Source organism: Monodon monoceros, unplaced genomic scaffold (genome assembly GCF_005190385.1).
Source record: "Monodon monoceros isolate NGI ecotype Baffin Bay Population unplaced genomic scaffold, NGI_Narwhal_1 Super_Scaffold_5, whole genome shotgun sequence".
Taxonomy (NCBI): domain Eukaryota; kingdom Metazoa; phylum Chordata; class Mammalia; order Artiodactyla; family Monodontidae; genus Monodon; species Monodon monoceros.
This window is the reverse complement of record NW_021703782.1, coordinates 32,385,790-32,403,223: the sequence shown is the minus strand read 5'-3', so window position 1 is coordinate 32,403,223 and position 17,434 is coordinate 32,385,790. Positions and strand designations below refer to the sequence as shown.

The 17,434-nt window shown below is 44.6% G+C and overlaps 1 protein-coding gene across 3 annotated transcripts in view; it reads right to left on the bottom strand.

The window, feature by feature from the left end:
* The window catches only part of FRMD3 (FERM domain containing 3), a 308,613-nt gene that overhangs the window by 63,974 nt on the left and 227,205 nt on the right, over nt 1-17,434 (bottom strand). For all 3 annotated transcript variants that reach the window (XM_029201749.1, XM_029201748.1, XM_029201750.1), the window contains 4 exons: nt 13,022-13,109; nt 11,392-11,480; nt 8,327-8,390; nt 7,414-7,502 (listed from right to left, as the gene is read on the bottom strand). In XM_029201749.1, the coding sequence (XP_029057582.1) occupies nt 7,414-7,502; nt 8,327-8,390; nt 11,392-11,480; nt 13,022-13,109 (330 nt within the window). The remainder of the gene's footprint in view (nt 1-7,413; nt 7,503-8,326; nt 8,391-11,391; nt 11,481-13,021; nt 13,110-17,434) is intronic.

The following is a 17,434-nucleotide window of genomic DNA, read 5'->3' as shown; positions in this document are numbered from 1 at the left end:
AATGGAAAGCCACAGAAACACTCTTGCAAACTGCCTGAACCCACAGGGAAGGGCCCTGGCTACAAAGGATAAATCTAGAGAGCAAGATGGGCAGGGGAAGAAGGGCGCAAGCCCAGGGAAGGGGATTCCTGTCAAGGAAGACAAAGTGGGAGCCCTAAGGACAAGCAGAGCACATGAGATCCACACCCTGGAGGGGGTCTGGACACCTAGGACAGGCTGCTGGCCAAAGCCAGGTTACAGACCATACCCAGTGAAGAGGAGAAAATGGCCCAGCAAGCCTGGCTAATGTGGGGCAGCATCCACTGTGCCTCGTCCTCTGAGGATGTGCCTGCTCTGGGCCTGTCTGCTCCCCGCACCTCCAACCTTAGCCCTAGAGAGCCACGGGCCTGACACATTTTCCGTCACCGGATGCCTCTCCCCATCTTCTCAGCAGGGTTGTTGCTCCCACATACTCAGAGATGGAGGGCGGAGAAACATTCTAAAGCAGCCTCTGCTTTTTTTATTGCTTTGCTGTTATTGTTCTAGGCTCCTAAGGATCCTCGGGGCAAGGAAGTCTGCTAAAAAGATTACTAAGAGTCTTTTTGTTTGTTTGTTTTTGTCTTTCTTATTTTTTTTCTTATTAGTCATCCATTTTATACACATCAGTGTATACATGTCAATCCCAATCTCCCAATTCACCACACCGGAAGGAAGAGTCTTAATTACAGTTTTTGAAATTCAGACTCAACTCTGTGCCCATTTTATGGAAGATGCCAGAAGCTCAAAGGGGTGTGGACAGCAAAGCAATTCCGGTGACAGGGGGGCTCTTCTGGGGAGCAGTGGGCGGCTCTATCTCTCACCCGTTCAGCCTCAGCTCCTGCCCTTCCAAGTCCCGTGTGGAGGCCACTCTCTTCTCCTTACACCCAGAACAGCCCCTTGGCGGGTGGCCTCAGTGCTCCACCGCAACCACACAAACCCAGAGTGGCTCAAGAAAAACAGGTCAGAAGGCACGCTGTGCAGAGAAAGTGGATAGCTGTCTGCTCAGGACGAGAGGACTGATAAAAGCGTTGGCTTCTTCCTGGCAGCTGAGTGCCCTTGATGATTATTTGCATGATTTCATTTGCTCATAGACACTCTACCGAGAGCATTACCACCAAACCCACACCCTCCCAAATGTCCAGGGAGACGCCCGACAGTGTTCGGGCTGAGATATTTAATGGAATTTTAACAGGGGAATTTATTCTGAGAGCTTGCGCCCCACAAACCCCCTGGGAATTGAGAAACAGAGAGTAGGATGGAAGGAAATACACGGGGGCAAGAGAAAGGTGGCTGGGTCACAGGACATGCACCTAGCCGTCCTTCCAAACCTGGCTGTGCATCGGCTGCCCCTGGAGTAGGGGTTAAGAATACCAGCTCTCAGGTTGCATCACTACAGATTCTCATAAAGCAGGTCTGGAGAGGGGTCTGGGAGTTTGTATTTTTATCAAACACTCCAAGGTCATTCCAAGGCAGCCTACTTGCACTGGAGAAACTCTGGGTCCCCATATTCTCCTTGAATGACTCCCAGATGGCATTTTACCTGAAGAAACAAGGGGCCAGGTTCTTCCCTGCTTTTGATCCTGTGACCTTGGTCAAGTCATGTTGCTTCTCTGAGCCTTAGTTTCTCTATAAATTTTTTAAAGGGTAAGGGTATTATAATGCCTAATTCATAGTGTTTTGAGGAGGGTTAAATGAGATTAAATGATTTGAAAACACCTAGAGTACTACCTGCTCATTATATAATACTTTCCCTCCCTCTCTCCCTTTCCGCCACCCCCATTATCACTCTCCAGACCTCTGTATTGCCTTCTCACTATTGAGCTACCAAAGCCAATCCTCTAAGCCATGACCAATCCCGGGAACCATGTCAAATGCTCTGAAGGCCAATAAAAGAGCCTTTATGCTCTAGCTCTAGCTGACCTGTTCCAGCTCTCTGTTCCCAGGCTCTCCCATCAACGAGCCCAGAGCAAAAGTCTTCCTCCCAACGAAGGCGATCAAGGCACAACCTAGTGAAAACGGCAATTCTCTCTCCTCCGACCTTCTTCCAGGCCTGCCCTCTCCCCCCTTCCACCTCCAACTCCCCATCAAACTTCCAGCACAGAAGCACTGACTATTCTCAAACATCTGACCTCACAGAGAAATCCAGCCCCCAGTTGACCAGCACATGACTTGGCAACACATGTGTATTCACATGGTGGCTTCATCACTGCTTTCCTTTCTGCTATCACAGCTCTCCACCACCCCCACCCCAGTACTGCCAGGGCAGAGCCACTGTACCCAGAGACCACTGTACCCTTCCATGGCACTAGGGAGTTGTGCCCACTCCTGACGTTGAAGGTGTGTTTTAAATGGGGTAATATATGTGAGGTGTGCACACATGCGGACAGTGCCTGGAACAGGCAGAGTGTTCTCTGAGTGTCAGTATCATCCAATGCACACACAGCACAGCTCTGCAGGAACACGCCTCCACTCACCCCTGCCTCTAGCTTCTCTCCTCTGGTACCTGCTACTACAGGGGCTGGGGATGGAAGTCAGCACACTGGGTGGTGCTCTAAAGGCCGCCTCTAGAACTAACAATACAACTTCCCTTTTTCCCATGGTTTACAGCTTCTGGAGTAATCAGAGCAATAACGACATATGTTATTACTGAGCCCCTACTAGGGGCCATTCACCATCCAAAGCATCTTAAATACGCTAATTCATTTCATCCTCACAGCTCTCTCCTAGGAGGAAGCAATCCACATTTTTTCATGAGGAAATTGAGATAGAGAACGGTGAAGTCACTTAACAATGGTCACATCATAGAAGCTGGAGGAACCAGGCTGCAAACCCAGGCTTGTCTGTATTTTTAAAATAATGCTTTAGCCATGCAGGTTCTTAGACTTCAGAAAGCATCAGGATCACCTGGCAGGCTTTTGAAAACACAAGGTTCTGATTCAGTAAGTCTGGGCTGGAGCCCAAGAATCTGCCTTTCTAACAAGTTCCCAGGGGATGCTGAAGCTGGTCCAGGGACCCTAACTTTGCAAATCACTGGATTAGAGCATTGAACCCTAGGCTGCAGGTTCACACCTCCTGGGAAAGGTGTATTACTACCAACATCTAGTCCCCTCCTCCCAGATGCTGAATTTTTAAAATAACAGCTTTATTGAAATATAATTCACATAACATAAAGTTCACCCTTTTAGAGTTTATGTTTCAGTGGTTTTCAGTATAATGCACGAAGTTAAAAATTCATCAAAGAAACATTTTCATCACCCCAAGAGGAAGCCCCCTGTACCCATTGGCAGTCCCTTCCTTCTTCCACTCCTTATCTCCTCTACTCCTCAGCATCATGTTTTCAAGTTTCATCCATGTTGTAGCAGGAATCAGTAGGTACTTCCTTCCTTTTATGGCTGAATAATATTCCATTGTATGGATATACCACTTTCCTTTATCCTTTTATCAGTTGATGGGCATTTGGTTTAGCTATTATGAAGAATGCTGCTATGAACACTCGTGTACACATTTTTGTGAGGACCCAGATTCCAATTTAATTGGGTCAGGGGTAGGGTCCACGTTGGTATTGTTTAAAGGCTCCCCCAGCTGATTCTAACTTGCAGTCAGACTGAGAACCTCTGGTTTAGAACCTTATCACTCAAATGTGGTCCATGGGCCTGCAGCTCAGCATCACTGGGGAGCTTATTAGAAATATGGACTCTTGGGCCCCACCCAGACCTACTGAACCAGAATCCACATTCTAACAGCATCTCCGGGTAATTCACGTGCTCACTAAAGTGTGAGAGGTGTCAGTTTAGGGAGATACTCTGGGTCCTTGACAACCAAGTATAATACTGTTCCTTTGACAAAATGTACACTAACTCCAGAGAAGAAATTTATTAGGGACTGCCTTTATGTCCTGCACACAATTCCATACAAAGTTGGGAACAGAGAGTTTCATCTGAGCCTCCACTGTGTCCTCAGTGCCTAGCACTGACATGGCATAAAGCTAGTGTGAGATAAGGATTCATCAAATGGAAGCACCAGGGAGCCACTGAACCCTTCAGGGAATCCAGTGTGCTTTCAGGGAATCAGCGCCCAGAAATGGCATGTTCCAGTGCTCATTTTAGGTGGTAACACCTAAAAACACACGGCACAGAGGAAGCTCTGAGATGGTGACTATCTAAGTCTGTGTTGGGGATCCTCTGGGGGTTGGAGCAGGAGGGAGAATCAGAGTTTCTGCTTCTGGGCTCTGTTCCCAGGCAGCAAATCTCAGAGTCAGGGCTTTCAAACCTGATCAGTGGCCCCGGGCCAGCTGACAACTAGCACCACAGTCATATGTTAAAAGCACACTAGGGAATTCTTGGCCACTGGGCCTCCCTGTTGTCATGGCAGCTGAAGTGCAAAGAAGGGAGCAAACCACCCCCAACCCAGAAAACAAGATCAGGGCCCTTGCTCTGCCAGCCGAAACCATGAAGGCGCAGTGCCGGTGAGCTGGAAGCAGGACCAAAACCACTGCCTGGGAAAGGGACGGAGCAGGAGAGGAAGCAGGAGCCCACTCCTGAGCTTCACAGGATCAGAGCCCTTCAGAAGTGACTGGGCTCAGCAACCAGCTGGCACTCAGAAGACTTTCACCGTTAGTGGAGGGGTAGTGGTCGGAGTCATAGCAGTAGCTACCACTTATTGATGGTCCGTGTGCCTGGCAGAACTAAACACTGCAGGGCAGGGATTGCCAATCACATTTTACAGATGAAAAATAAATATGAGGCTCGAAGTGTTCAGTGTTTTGTTCCAGGCCACACGGCTAGTAAGCGACAGAGTCAAGATTCAAACCCAAGCCTCTTGGCTTCTAAAGCCCACGGTCCTTAACACTAGGCCACAGTGATGCAAGCAAACCATGCCTGAGTCCCAGTTCCCTCCATTCTACATATGAGAAGGCTGAGGTCGGCCACTGGTCCAAGGTCACACAGCTGGGTCAGGACGAGCTATATCTCTCCTCTTTCCTAAGGAACAGGGATGGTTATGGGACAGTGGAGGAACACAGGGTTTGGGCAAAACTCAGATCAGTACAAATATTAGTGATTAGAAGTCCTAATGGGAGAGATGGGGTAGCCTGTCCCAACCAAAGCAGAGGTGTTGATGCCAGGACTCGGCCAACTCTACAGGGTGCCACCTGTGCTCACAGCTACACGCCCTGGGTTCTGAAGCATCTACAGATGATTGGAAGTGGCTTCTCTGATATGCCTCGTTGGCTCAGTCAATGACAGAATTATCAGACCACTTTGTTAGCTGCCAGATAATGAGTGTATCCCAAAATGTCCAAAACGGATTCCTTCGATTGTGGGTTTTTTTCCCTTCTTCCCCCTCTTTTCAATTCTGTTTTTACCTTTATTTGACTCCATATACCAACTGACTTGCTCACACGTGATAAAACAATATGTGTGAAAAAAAAAAAAAACTACTCAATGTCCTAAGTAATTAGATAGTGGTGATGGATGCATAACTTTGTGAATTATACTAAAAACCACTGAATGCATACTTTAAAGGGTTAATTTTATGGTATATGAGTATTATCTAAATTTTTAAATGTTTTATTTATTTTTATTTTTTGGCTGTACGCGGGCCTCTCACTGTTGTGGCCTCTCCCGTTGCGGAGCACAGGCTCCGGACGCACAGGCTCAGCGGCCATGGCTCCCAGGCTCAGCCGCTCCGCGGCACGTGGGATCTTCCCGGAACGGGGCACGAACCCGTGTCCCCTGCATCGGCAGGCGGAGTCCCAAACGCTGCGCCATCAGGGAAGCCCTATCTAAATTTTTTAAATGATTAAAAACAAAAACAAAAAAAATGTGCAGGCTCCAAGTAAAGACTAAGAGCACCAGACTGCCTGCCTTTCCTTTTCCCCACTCTCATGTGGATGGAGAGGTCTAGACATGCTGATTTTTCAGAGGCCATCAGGTGTTCTCTGTGTACCAGTTCTCAAACACTGCAGGGGACTCACAGATGCCTTGAGGTCTCATTGATACGCATCATCCTTCCAAGAAGCACAGCATTTTGTGAATCATCTCATGCCCCTGACAGGATCTGCCCAGGATGTAGGGGTTTCCTGGGACACCAGACTCTCATTCTAAACCTGGGAAAGTCCCAGGCAAACTCACACAACTGGTCACCCAACCTCCTGGGGAGCAGTGAGCAATGAGTGAAGGGTCTCCAGTCCCCAATCCCGGCTCTGGTCCCCACCAACAACACAGCTTCTCTATTTTTATCTTTTTTTACATATTAGGCTTTGCCTACACTTTCTGTTTAAGGGTAAGAGTTCTGTGGCTGAAAAGGGGTTTGAAAAACACTGTTCCAGCCTTCATTCTCTTGACGGTCCTTGTCAGCCAAAGCCCAGGACGTTCAGAGATTCAGCATTTTCAGGTAAGTCTAATAAGAAAGACAGTATTTCAGTGGGGAAGGAGTTGGGAAATAGAGCAAAAGCCGCCTGGATGAGCTCCAGGGATGAGCGGTGCTGATACTCCAGGCGGGGCTGGCTAGGTTCCTGACTGCATCCATCACTACTGTTCTTCCAGTCAGCAAGTGTCTCAAAGAGGAGAAGCTAGAACTCATGGAAAAATCCTAAATTTTAACCTCTTTTGAAAGCTGAGAGCTTTATGGATGGTTTCTGAAGTCCTGTCCAGCACTGACTTTCTACAATCCTAGACTCTGATGGCATTCCACCCACAAACCTTTGGCTCTCATCTCTATATACTGAGGCCTTCTTACTATGAACATGTGTGACTCCCTGCCCAAGGTTTCTTTTCTAGTGTTGAGAGCACATTCAACCCATGCTCAGAGAGTATTAACTCTGCCCTCGTAAGTGTCTCTAAGCCAAAATGAATGGGGAATTAGTGGATAAACAGCCCAACCTCCTTGCTGGTCAGTGGGAGAACTTTGAGACCTGTTCTACAGTCTGACAAGAGTTCCCCAGCAGAGCTGAGCCCAGCTGCTGTCAGGAGTGACTGCTCAATAACGTGTCCTAAATTGCTTATTTCTCCCTCCTCCACTCCCCTATTGGTATGTTCAGTAACCACATCCCAAAGAAACTACTTGCACAAAACTCTTCTCAAGGTCTGCTTCTGAGGAGACACGAACCGAAAAAAGATCCCATGACAGGCTGGATGGAAATAGCAATATCAAAAGAAAAAAAAAAAAAATCCCACCGCAACTCTATGGGAAACACCCAACGTAAAATAAAGTTCAGGACTTGATCAGGCCAACAGTGGTTGGGAGTCACCCTGAACAATGCACCAAATTTATAATTCACTTAAATATACTGAAAAGGACTATATTAAAAAAAATGAATACGCAGCTGTTTGCAAAACATAAAGGGTTCCAGGGGTGCTTTTAAAACCTATGATTAAATGAATAAAAGCTACTTACTTATAAAAGGCCTGGTTCTCCACCCCACACTTCCAAAGATGTTTGCAGGCAGCTGGTGTTGAAGTATGGAACGCCAACATGGCTTTTTTCTAATAAAAAAATAACAAAACAAGAAAGGGCATGTTAAACACAGTGTATGTTTTTCATGTTTTTCCTTCAAGAATTTACCTATTTGCATCCTGCCACTTACCAAACAGATCTGAAGTAACTGATGCATTACTGTGTTCTTAGAAGTGTTCCTGAAATGGTACTCCCCCCTCCCTCACCCTTTGCAGATATTACTAACCCATCCAGGCCCTGTTTCTGATAAAGAACAGCTTCACAATCCTTCTCAACACTCCAAGCGTTGCCTAACTCTCAATCAGAGTTGGATGAGTTTAAAAACTTATTTGCCATTCTTGAATATCTAGTGCCTAAACCAAAAACTAGGATCAAGAAAATCCAGAAACTTCCAGACCTAGCTCTGAGGCTCAACGTTTCGGTAATGGCCTCCTCCCAAATGATGAAGCCAACTAACATTTTAAGATTCCCTGGACTTACAGACTCTGTTTATAAAACTCTAACCAGCACTGGCTGATAGCTATCTTTAAGTATTATTCATTTGTTTTATCATCCTGGCAAATTACAGAGGTAGGAGGAAGTTCAATTTTCTATTTCTCAAGTTTATCACAGTCTAATTTTTACACAGGGGTATATGGACAGCATTGCTCACTGAATTTATTCTTAAATGTGCAAAGCCGGTGTTTATTTAACTGCAAACTTCCAGTATCATCACAGACTTTAACATCGTGGTCTTCTGGGGGCTACATGACTAAAGGCACATTTTACACTTGACTCTTTCTCCTGCACATACACACCTGCACACACACACATGCACATACAACAACAGACAGCTAGAAAAACAGTTTCTGACCTCCTTCTGGGTGCCAATCACATAAAACGTCTTCCCTTCAAACTTCAATTTGCAGACATCCGACCTAAGGAAAGAAAATCTCCTTGGGTGAGAAGAAAAAAAGTAGCAGCTAACCAAGGTACCTGGCTATCCCAATGGAATCCGCCTGACTCACAAATGCCAAGCAGACTGCAATGAAACGAGATGTTATCTTATCATGGCTGAAGGTCTAATGAGCGGCGAAGAGCCCCCAAGCGAATGATACAGCAATTTTCTTCCCAAGAGAGGCTCCGAAGCCAGCTCAGAATTATTTATTCCATTGTTTTTACCGTGAAGCTGCACCTTTTCTCCAAGGAGCTCTAGGGGTTTCATGAACATTAATGACCAGAACAATGTTAATTGGTCAGCACATTTTGCAAGATAGGAAGAATGTAGTTATTTCATATTCGGTTAATGAAACAATATGGATTCACAGTATCTGTAACCTTTCACGTCCATCTCCAAGAAACACACACCACAATGCAAAATTTTCATTTCTGCTCTCCCTGTTGATAAATGAATAATTGTATTAGATACTGAGATGCTCAAAACTGTTAAGGACAACTTGATGAACTGTAGTCAAAAGACTTGAGGCTTCATCCTAAGGAGCTGCTCAGTTAAAATCTGACTGAAATGTAGACCTAAGGTCAACTCCTTGGTGAGGAGACACGTGTAAAGAGAGGAGGGAATTCTACTTTTATTCCTTTGATCTAATTCCTAGGACAGTGAGGTGTGCCCCTGTGCTTTTCCTGGGGGAAAAGGAATTGTGAGGTCATATTAAGCTGTGGAGAGGATTTGCAAGAGTGACAAAGCTCAATGGATTTCAAAAACAAAACAGAACAAAACTAGGTTTAACGTGGGAAGAAAATTTATCTTAGTAACATGTACATGGCTGCTACAAATATGTGCCTAAGCCGTGGCTGGAAGGGATGGGGATGACATCAGCACCCCACCGGGAACACCAAGATGTAGAATCCAGGAACAAATGGTCTGGTGATTGCCCATCGCAACTCTTCAGGGTAGCCAAGAAGAAACTAAAGCCCCAAATGGGAGAGACTTGCAATTAATCTGCATGTGAGACATGTCAGGTTCTAACCCAGCTACTCCAAAGTTGACTAGTACCTGAGAATCAAACACCCTTCAGCATCCTCAAGGCTTTTGTAGTCCTAGGAGAGGATGGGGAAGTTCCTGCCCGAATTGCCCATGCTCCCCAAAGTCAGCAGAAATCGCTAGGGAACTTATTCTGGAGTGGACTGAAGTGTGGTTAACATTGGAGCTTCTTTACAGGTACTGAAAATAAGGGGAAGAAAACTGGTAACTCCACCATGTTATACATTCATAAAACATCCTTGTTCACAAATCAAATCACTCTCACACACACTATTCTACCTGCTTCTCCCCCATCTCCTTTCTTTCCTATAAAGCAGTCGGATATAACTGATGTCCATTTTATGGATGAGTACATTGAGACACAGAGAGTTAAGTGATTTATTAGAGGCACATGAGAGTTTGAGAATGATAATTGTGGAGGAAGAGAATAAGTGGGCACAGATGGGAACCGAAAGTATGACATGAATAAAGGCAGTGATAGAGTGGGAAGAGAAGATACTTAGATAAATTAGCATTCTTAGAAAGAGAGGGCTGATGAGAAAAAAGAGCAGAAGGTGTAGGGAGCAAAGTGGACATGAGCTGACTGATGCTAATCTAGTAGAGAAGGGTTGAAGGGAAGGCAGGTGCTAATAGGAGAGTGCCAAGACGCGGTGCAGCGGGGGACTTGATAAAGAGTGCTGAGAGAAATCCTGAAGCTAACAGAACCATGAAACAGAGGTTCAGGTAAGTGCAAAAGAGCATTTCAAACCCAGGACTGAGGATGGATGCCCACTGGCCCATCAAGAACTTCAGACCCAAGGGCTCAGGCCAAAAGAGTGAGCCCACCACTCAGTGAGACACTGGGTGACAAATCTGTCAGGGACCATCAGGGAAGGAACCAAATCATGCTGAAGCTATGAACCAGACTAAGCCCTTACAATATTCCAATGCACATAGAATGTTCAGCCTTCTTCACTCTACTAAAGCTACTTTGTTCCTTGATTGGACATAGTGGGCACTGCCGGTCCATCCTCCCATGTCCTCCCGGACACAACCCAGACTTTATTCTTCCTCTAGATCAACTGTTCATGCAGATAATGCTCTTCCCAGCCCCGAAAGGATGGACCTTGATTTGATCAACCTCATCATGGAATTCTTCTTCTTGGAAGGATTAGTTTAAGGGGGCGCATACAACCCTCTCCTACCCAATGAGATACACAGGAAGTCTCCTACAGAGCTTCTGAAAAAGTTACCCTTGTTTTGATAGGAGACACATGGAAGGGGCTGCTCTCCTTCAGGGAGTGTTTCTGTGTGAAGATGTAAGGGCCAGAGTTGTGCGCATGCCCATTTTATGAGCACAAGCCTGGGGATAAAACCCACCACCCTGGGATGGCAGAGAAGAGAATGGAGGGGTCCAAGTCCTTCACAGTGTTGTCAGGCAGTTAAGTTAGAGGACCATGGGGCTGCCCGGCCCCTGGAACTTTTGCTGTTTGAGATAATCAGTCCTCTCATTTGTAAGCCACTGTGAGCAGACATTCCTGTTCCTTTGAGCGAAAAGCATCGTCACTGATACACTGGATTACAAAGGGGGAGTCTAGAGCGAGGATTCAACAGAAGAGAATGGAAAGAAGTGAGTGGAAGAGAGGGGGTCCTGAGTTATTCAAGGGAACTTGCACATTTATCCTGCCCTGACCTAGCCCGTGGTCACCCCTCTGGCCAGTGTTTCCTCACCAGCCATCCTGGACACCTTTTCTTCAAAGGCAGAGCCCCCCGAGCCCGGGACACCCAAGGTCTAAGACAACTGAGATTGGGTTCCATTTTTAGATGAATAATCGCTTTATAAGAAGTTCCAGGGCAGACTTTTTCCAAGCAAAAAGTCAAAGGCTGGGAAAGAAAAACGAGATTAATAAAAAAAACAAGATTAAACAATTTTTTCCGAAGAAGTACTCACTACTCACCATTTTATCAAATGGATTCTCTTATTTCCCTGAAATACCACAAAGCCTGCAGCAGTGAATCCTAAAAATGTTGTCGTGCCTGTTGAATCCTGAAAAAAATAAATAAATAAAGACATAAAAACATATTTGGATTAAGGAATATAAAATAAAGGATAAATGATATGCTAATTCATCCTCACCCTGGGTTAATTTCAGGTTAATTACAATGACTGTAGAAATAAACTAAGCTTCTGAGATGGGACTTCCAACCGTAGTATGCCTAAAACTTGGGCGAGGGCCAGGAATGTATAGCTTTCCCGTCTGAGGAATGGACCTTCTGCCTCACCAGGAACCTCCTGGGAAAATACAGATTAGTCCCAAACCACTAGTCTACTTCCAAGTGCGTTCTGGTGCTGCCTGAGTTCTCAGATCTGCCCTACAATGTGGGAAAACTGTTCTTGGTTTTCATTAGCCCTGAAACCAAATCCCCGAGCGTCTAATCTAACTTGGCTCAATCCCACACAGGATTTCTGGCAATGTAAATATAAAGACATGTCTGGAAAGGCCCACTTTGATTCCAGCCTCCACCAGGAAAACTAAGCATTGATAAGGGAAGGCAAAGGAACAACAACAACAAAAAAAACCAAGTCAGTCTCCAAGTAATAAATAAAACAGAGAGGCTCAAATTTGTGGATAAAATCTAATTCACTAAATGGAATAATCTGATTTATACCATTCGCAGGAAGAGACATCTGGCAAATATTCTAAAATAACTGTGCGGGCAGAGCCAGCCACTGTAAATAGGCCCCACTGGTTCTCTGCCCGGGCTGCACCCTCACAGATCCTGATGGCACTGGGCAACAGGCGTTTATGAAGCTTCCCAGGTCCTTCTAATAAGCAGCCTAAGCTACATCTCTAGCACGAGGACTTCACCAAATACTATTAGCTGGTCCCATCTGGGTAAAACAATGTTCTAGTATGACTCAAAAACATACCTTTAAGAGCCTGGCTGATATAAACGCTTAGTTTAGAATTCAGGTTAGAGTCTGACTGATGCATAGTTTAGGATATGGAAAGAACACTGTTTTCATAAAACATTTCTGGAAAACATGCGCTTGAGCCTCACTTTGGGAGCTTGTTTAAAAGGCAGATTCCTCAGCTGCACCCCCAGTGATTCTGATTCAGTGGCCCTGGGGTGGGGCCCAGGTGATTCGGACACAGGTGGTCTGGATTTCCCACTTGAGAGAAATGCTGTCAAGTATTAATTCGAGAAAAAGGAAAAAAGAAAAACAAATACGTACTCCTAATGTGAATTTTAAATCTTTCTTTTTTCCTTCCACTTACCCATTTTTAAAGACTGCATTCTTACTGGCAATGGCCTTTGAAAATAAACCTGTTAGGATCCTATAACTTCTCAGGAGTAAAACCATCCACTTGATGGATGAATGAATTAGCAAGCAAGTAGAAGAGGCCAATAGAGAAAATCTACTACCCAAACATGTGACTGCAGCCCACTGTTGTCCCTTATGATTAGGGGTGACGGGTCAGGCTGTGGATATATCCTAGAAGGGATCCTCCAGACCTGCATACCAATTAACTCTTTTCTGGGCAAAACAATCATTATATGTCGACCTGCAGTGAGGGGCATTACCTTGCATGGGTGGGGATCCACCCCATAGGTTTCCAAAGTGTGAGCTTTCAGGAGTAAGTTAAATTCAGCAACTGGTGGGCTCTGGCCTCTAAAATCACACAAGAGAAGTTTAGGGAATTAATATGAAAAACAATAGAAACATGGAGTTGTTTCATTCAATAAAATGTGCTATTCTTAACTAAATAAAGAGAGAAATCCCATAAATAGTAAGACTGGTCATTATTCCTCTCCACGAGGAGCCCTTTGCTAAGAAATCTGAGCCCATGTTCCAGGGCTAACTGTTCCATTAAAAACCCACACGTACTGTGAGGACTCCAGTGACCCGGACAGTTAATCAAGGTTATCAAGTTACCAATAAGCAGGGGCCCTCGCAAATTCAATCTTAATATGAACTAAAACTCAGCATCTGTTCTTTCCTACTTACTTTAAAAGATTATCCAGGATAAATGGCATTTCTTTTTGCTCAGGGTAGGAAGTGGGCAAGCCTGTTACCCCATTAACAGCCTAAACAGAGCCATCCAGGTAAGAAGAGCTGTCAACCATTCCACTGGAAAGCCCTGGATTTGGAAAGGAAATCTCAGCCACTTCTAGTCCTAGCTGTGTCCTCCAGGGTGGTAAACAAGGTCTTGGCCCCAGGCAGAAAAAGGGGGCTGCAAATACAGATAGCTATGAAGCCCTTTCAGGGCTAACTTCCAAACCAGGGTTGTGCAGCATTTCAAAGACTCTGCTTTGACTAACAATATTTCACACGTATCTTAGAGAATCCACACCATTCTCCAAGGATAATATGTAACCTGAACAACCAAGAAGAGTTTGCTAACAACAGGAATGCAGTCTTATGTTCACAATGTAAAACTATATTGCAATATTAACTCTATTTCCACCCAAGCCTCTCCTCAAAGATGGACTCCCTCCCCACCCCCTCAAGACAGCGAAGAGTCCTCGTGCCTCTAATGAAAACAGTATCCCATCTTCCTTCTCTGTAAAGCCTTTCAAGATCTTCTCTTTACCCTGAATGTTCACTCTAATATGTCTAAGGAGCATCTTCATTTATTCATCAAGATCAGCACTGTGGGGACCCTTGTAATCCAACAACTCATTTCTGACCATTTCTTTGATTCTTTTCTTCCCTTCCCGGCCTCTTCCTCACCTCAACCACTCTCTCTCTCTTCTCTCCTTTGAGAGACCCTAGCAAATGGATTTTGGAACTCCTAGGCCTATCCTCCATGTCTTTTTAACCTTTGTTTCATTCTCTTAAATCTAAGGCTTTTTGTATTACATTCTGAATTATTTCTTTATTCAAACCTCCAGCTCATTAATTTCTTCTCCAGCTGTGTGCATCCTGCTTTCCATCCCACTGATGAGTTGTTTTAAAATATCAACTAAATATTTCATTTCTAATGTAATGTCTATTTGGCTCTTGAAACAGATGCCTGTTCTTATTTTATGGAATAAACTCTTCTTGCTCCTCTGAGGATATCCACTTTGTTTCTTTTAAAGTCCAATCCCTGTTACTCCATTAATGCTGTTTTCTTGGTGACAGCCCTGTGGTTTGCTGAATCAGAGAGTCTTATTCAATGAATTGATGTTTCCTAAAGTGTTTGGTGATTCATGGTTGGATGCTCATCTTTGTATTTTATGTTATTTGTTTAATACAGTGGCCTCCAGAGGTTGTAGGGAAGGGCAAGACAGGCCACATGGGAAGAGTGTGTAACTTGATTTCAGGCTGAAGGTTGTAGTTCCTTCTGGACATTGTCCACATAAGGTACCTCCAGCTCAAGCCTGCTGCTGCCCATGACTCAGCATAAGGGAACCAGAGGAAGAGGTCAAAGCTGCCCAACTATTTCAGATGCAGTTGCCCAGCCACCATGATGGCTGCCCTGTTATCTGTTGCCTGAAGCACCCAGAGCCATTCCTATTCTATATGTCTTTGACCTGGATTCCTTCCATCTATTTCCTATCTTCCAGAGATACCGCAGGACTTCTGATCCAAAGATGGTATTCTTTCTTGCATCTGCTTTCTAATACATTTTCTATCATCCACAGGGACTTGGAGAGGGAAGGGAAGGGAGCCACACATGCTACCTTTTTCTTTTAATAGAAGAGGTAATTTTTAAATCCATCCTTTACACAATGTATTACTGAGGGATTAACTCAAACATCTTCTTTAGGAAAGTTAGGTCTTTCTAAAGCTTTCCGAATTTCCTCTTTAGTTTTGATGTTCTGAAGTTTCACTGGGACATACATAAAGGGAGCCTCCTTATTTATTCACCCCGATCAGCACTTTACGACCCTTTCAATCTAACAAATCCTATCTTTCTTTGACCATTTCTTTGATTCTTTTTTTTTTGAAGCCGTAGTCATTATAATTGTTTCTCTTTTTGATAAAGGAACAAGAGATTCAAGAAAATCACCAAGTATTTTGATGGGGAAGGGAAAGGGGACTTTCTGCAAGTTTTTGCAATACATACAGGTATTTCTCCCTTCATAGCTCTCTCGTAAGTTCCTGAAGTAAAAGCTTACCTTTCACCAACAAATAAAGATAATTATTGAATCTGAATATTGGGGGCTTCCTGCCCCCACATACACACTCTCTCTTTTCTCTCTCACTCACTCGTTCATACACTCCCTCACCCCCCTGGCTGGGGACAAAGCACAAAGCTGAGCTGTCCAGCACGTTGCTAAGCAGTGCCCCACTCTGGTGGCCCTCAAGGCAAAACTTCAGCCTAATGACCCAGATTGAGGCCAAAGAGAAACAGGACTAGAGCTAAAGCAGCCCAGCACGTCCCAGGCCACAGGCCACCAGCTCTGCTCCAGGATAATCCTGCCGCTTCACATGAAAGGCCCTCGCTCCGCCTCTAGAGAGCTGGCCGTTCCCCTTTGTGGCAAACTGTCAACCTCTTTGTCGAAACAGCTACAGACTGTTTATTCTTGAAATTCGACTTTGGTTTTGCAGCACACCCTTCTTTGCCATTCAGTCTGGGAACAAGTTAATTTTGAAAGGCTATAGTTTGGAAGTTCCTATTGGAAAGTCAGGACTTTTTGCTTGCCTAGGTGGTCTCTTTCTGACCACTTCCCTCTTCTTTGTAAATCTGATGAGCAACTAATTGCAAACACTCAACCCCAGATGGCAGCAGGGTGCCGTGCTACACAGCTCCAGAGGACACACCATTAAACTCAGAGACCTCTGCTCATCAGGAGCTATCATCCAGGCATGAAAAGATAAGTCCCTGTCTGGGAAAAGATTTTGGCAACATGTACAATCAAAAAAGGACTCCTGGGCTTCCCTGGTGGCGCAGTGGTTGAGAGTCCGCCTGCCGATGCAGGGGACGTGGGTTCGTGCCCCGGTCCGGGAAGATCCCACATGCCGCGGAGCGACTGGGCCCGTGAGCCATGGCCGCTGAGCCTGTGCGTCCGGAGCCTGTGCTCCGCAACGGGAGAGGCCACAACAGTGAGAGGCCCACATACCGCAAAAAAAAAAAAAAGAACTCTTATGTAGAATATTTTTTAAAAAACCTCCAATAAATCAATAAACAACAATAAATAATTTTTAAAGATAACTCAGAAGGAAACATGGCAAAAGACTTGAATAGACATTTCACAAAATAAGATATCCAAATAGCCAACAACCACATGACAATGTGCTTAACCTCTCTAAGATCAGGAAAATGAAAAACTCTAAGAAGTCACTTACACATTCATCTGACAGCCAAAATTTTAAAAAATACCAAGCACTCATGAGCATGTGCAGCAAAAGCAACTCTCATATACTGTTGGTAGAAGACTAATTCAGTAGAACTATCTGGAAAACTGACGTTATCTCCTGAAGTTAAACATGTTTACCCTATAACACAGCAATTCCATTCATAGTTATACATACAACAGGGATGAGTGCCTGCTGCATCAAGAAATACATAGAATTTTCACAGTAGTGCCATTTGTAACAGCAAAAAAACAGGAAACAAATGTCTACTAACAGTAGAATGGATATACAATGGAACACTATACAGCTGTGAAAATAAATGAATTCAAGCCACACACAACAAGATGGGCGACTATTACAAAACTAAAACTGAACAAAACAAGCCACATATAAATGAATACACATTGAATGAATTCCATTTATATGGCTTTTTTAAATGAGCAAAACAAAACTAAAGTATTTAAAGTCAGAGATGTGATTACCTTTGGTGGGGGGAAGGGAGAAGATAAATATTGGGAAGGGGCATAACAAGGGCTTCTGAGGTGTCACAAATTCTCACTTTGACCTGGGTGGTGGTTACATACATACTCGCTTTGTAATAATTCATTGAGCTTGACATCTATGTCTTGTTGGCTTTTCTGAATTTGTGTTATGCTTCCATTTTTAAGAGTTTAAGAAAAAAGGAAAAGAAAGAAAAAAGGCCGTGAAGC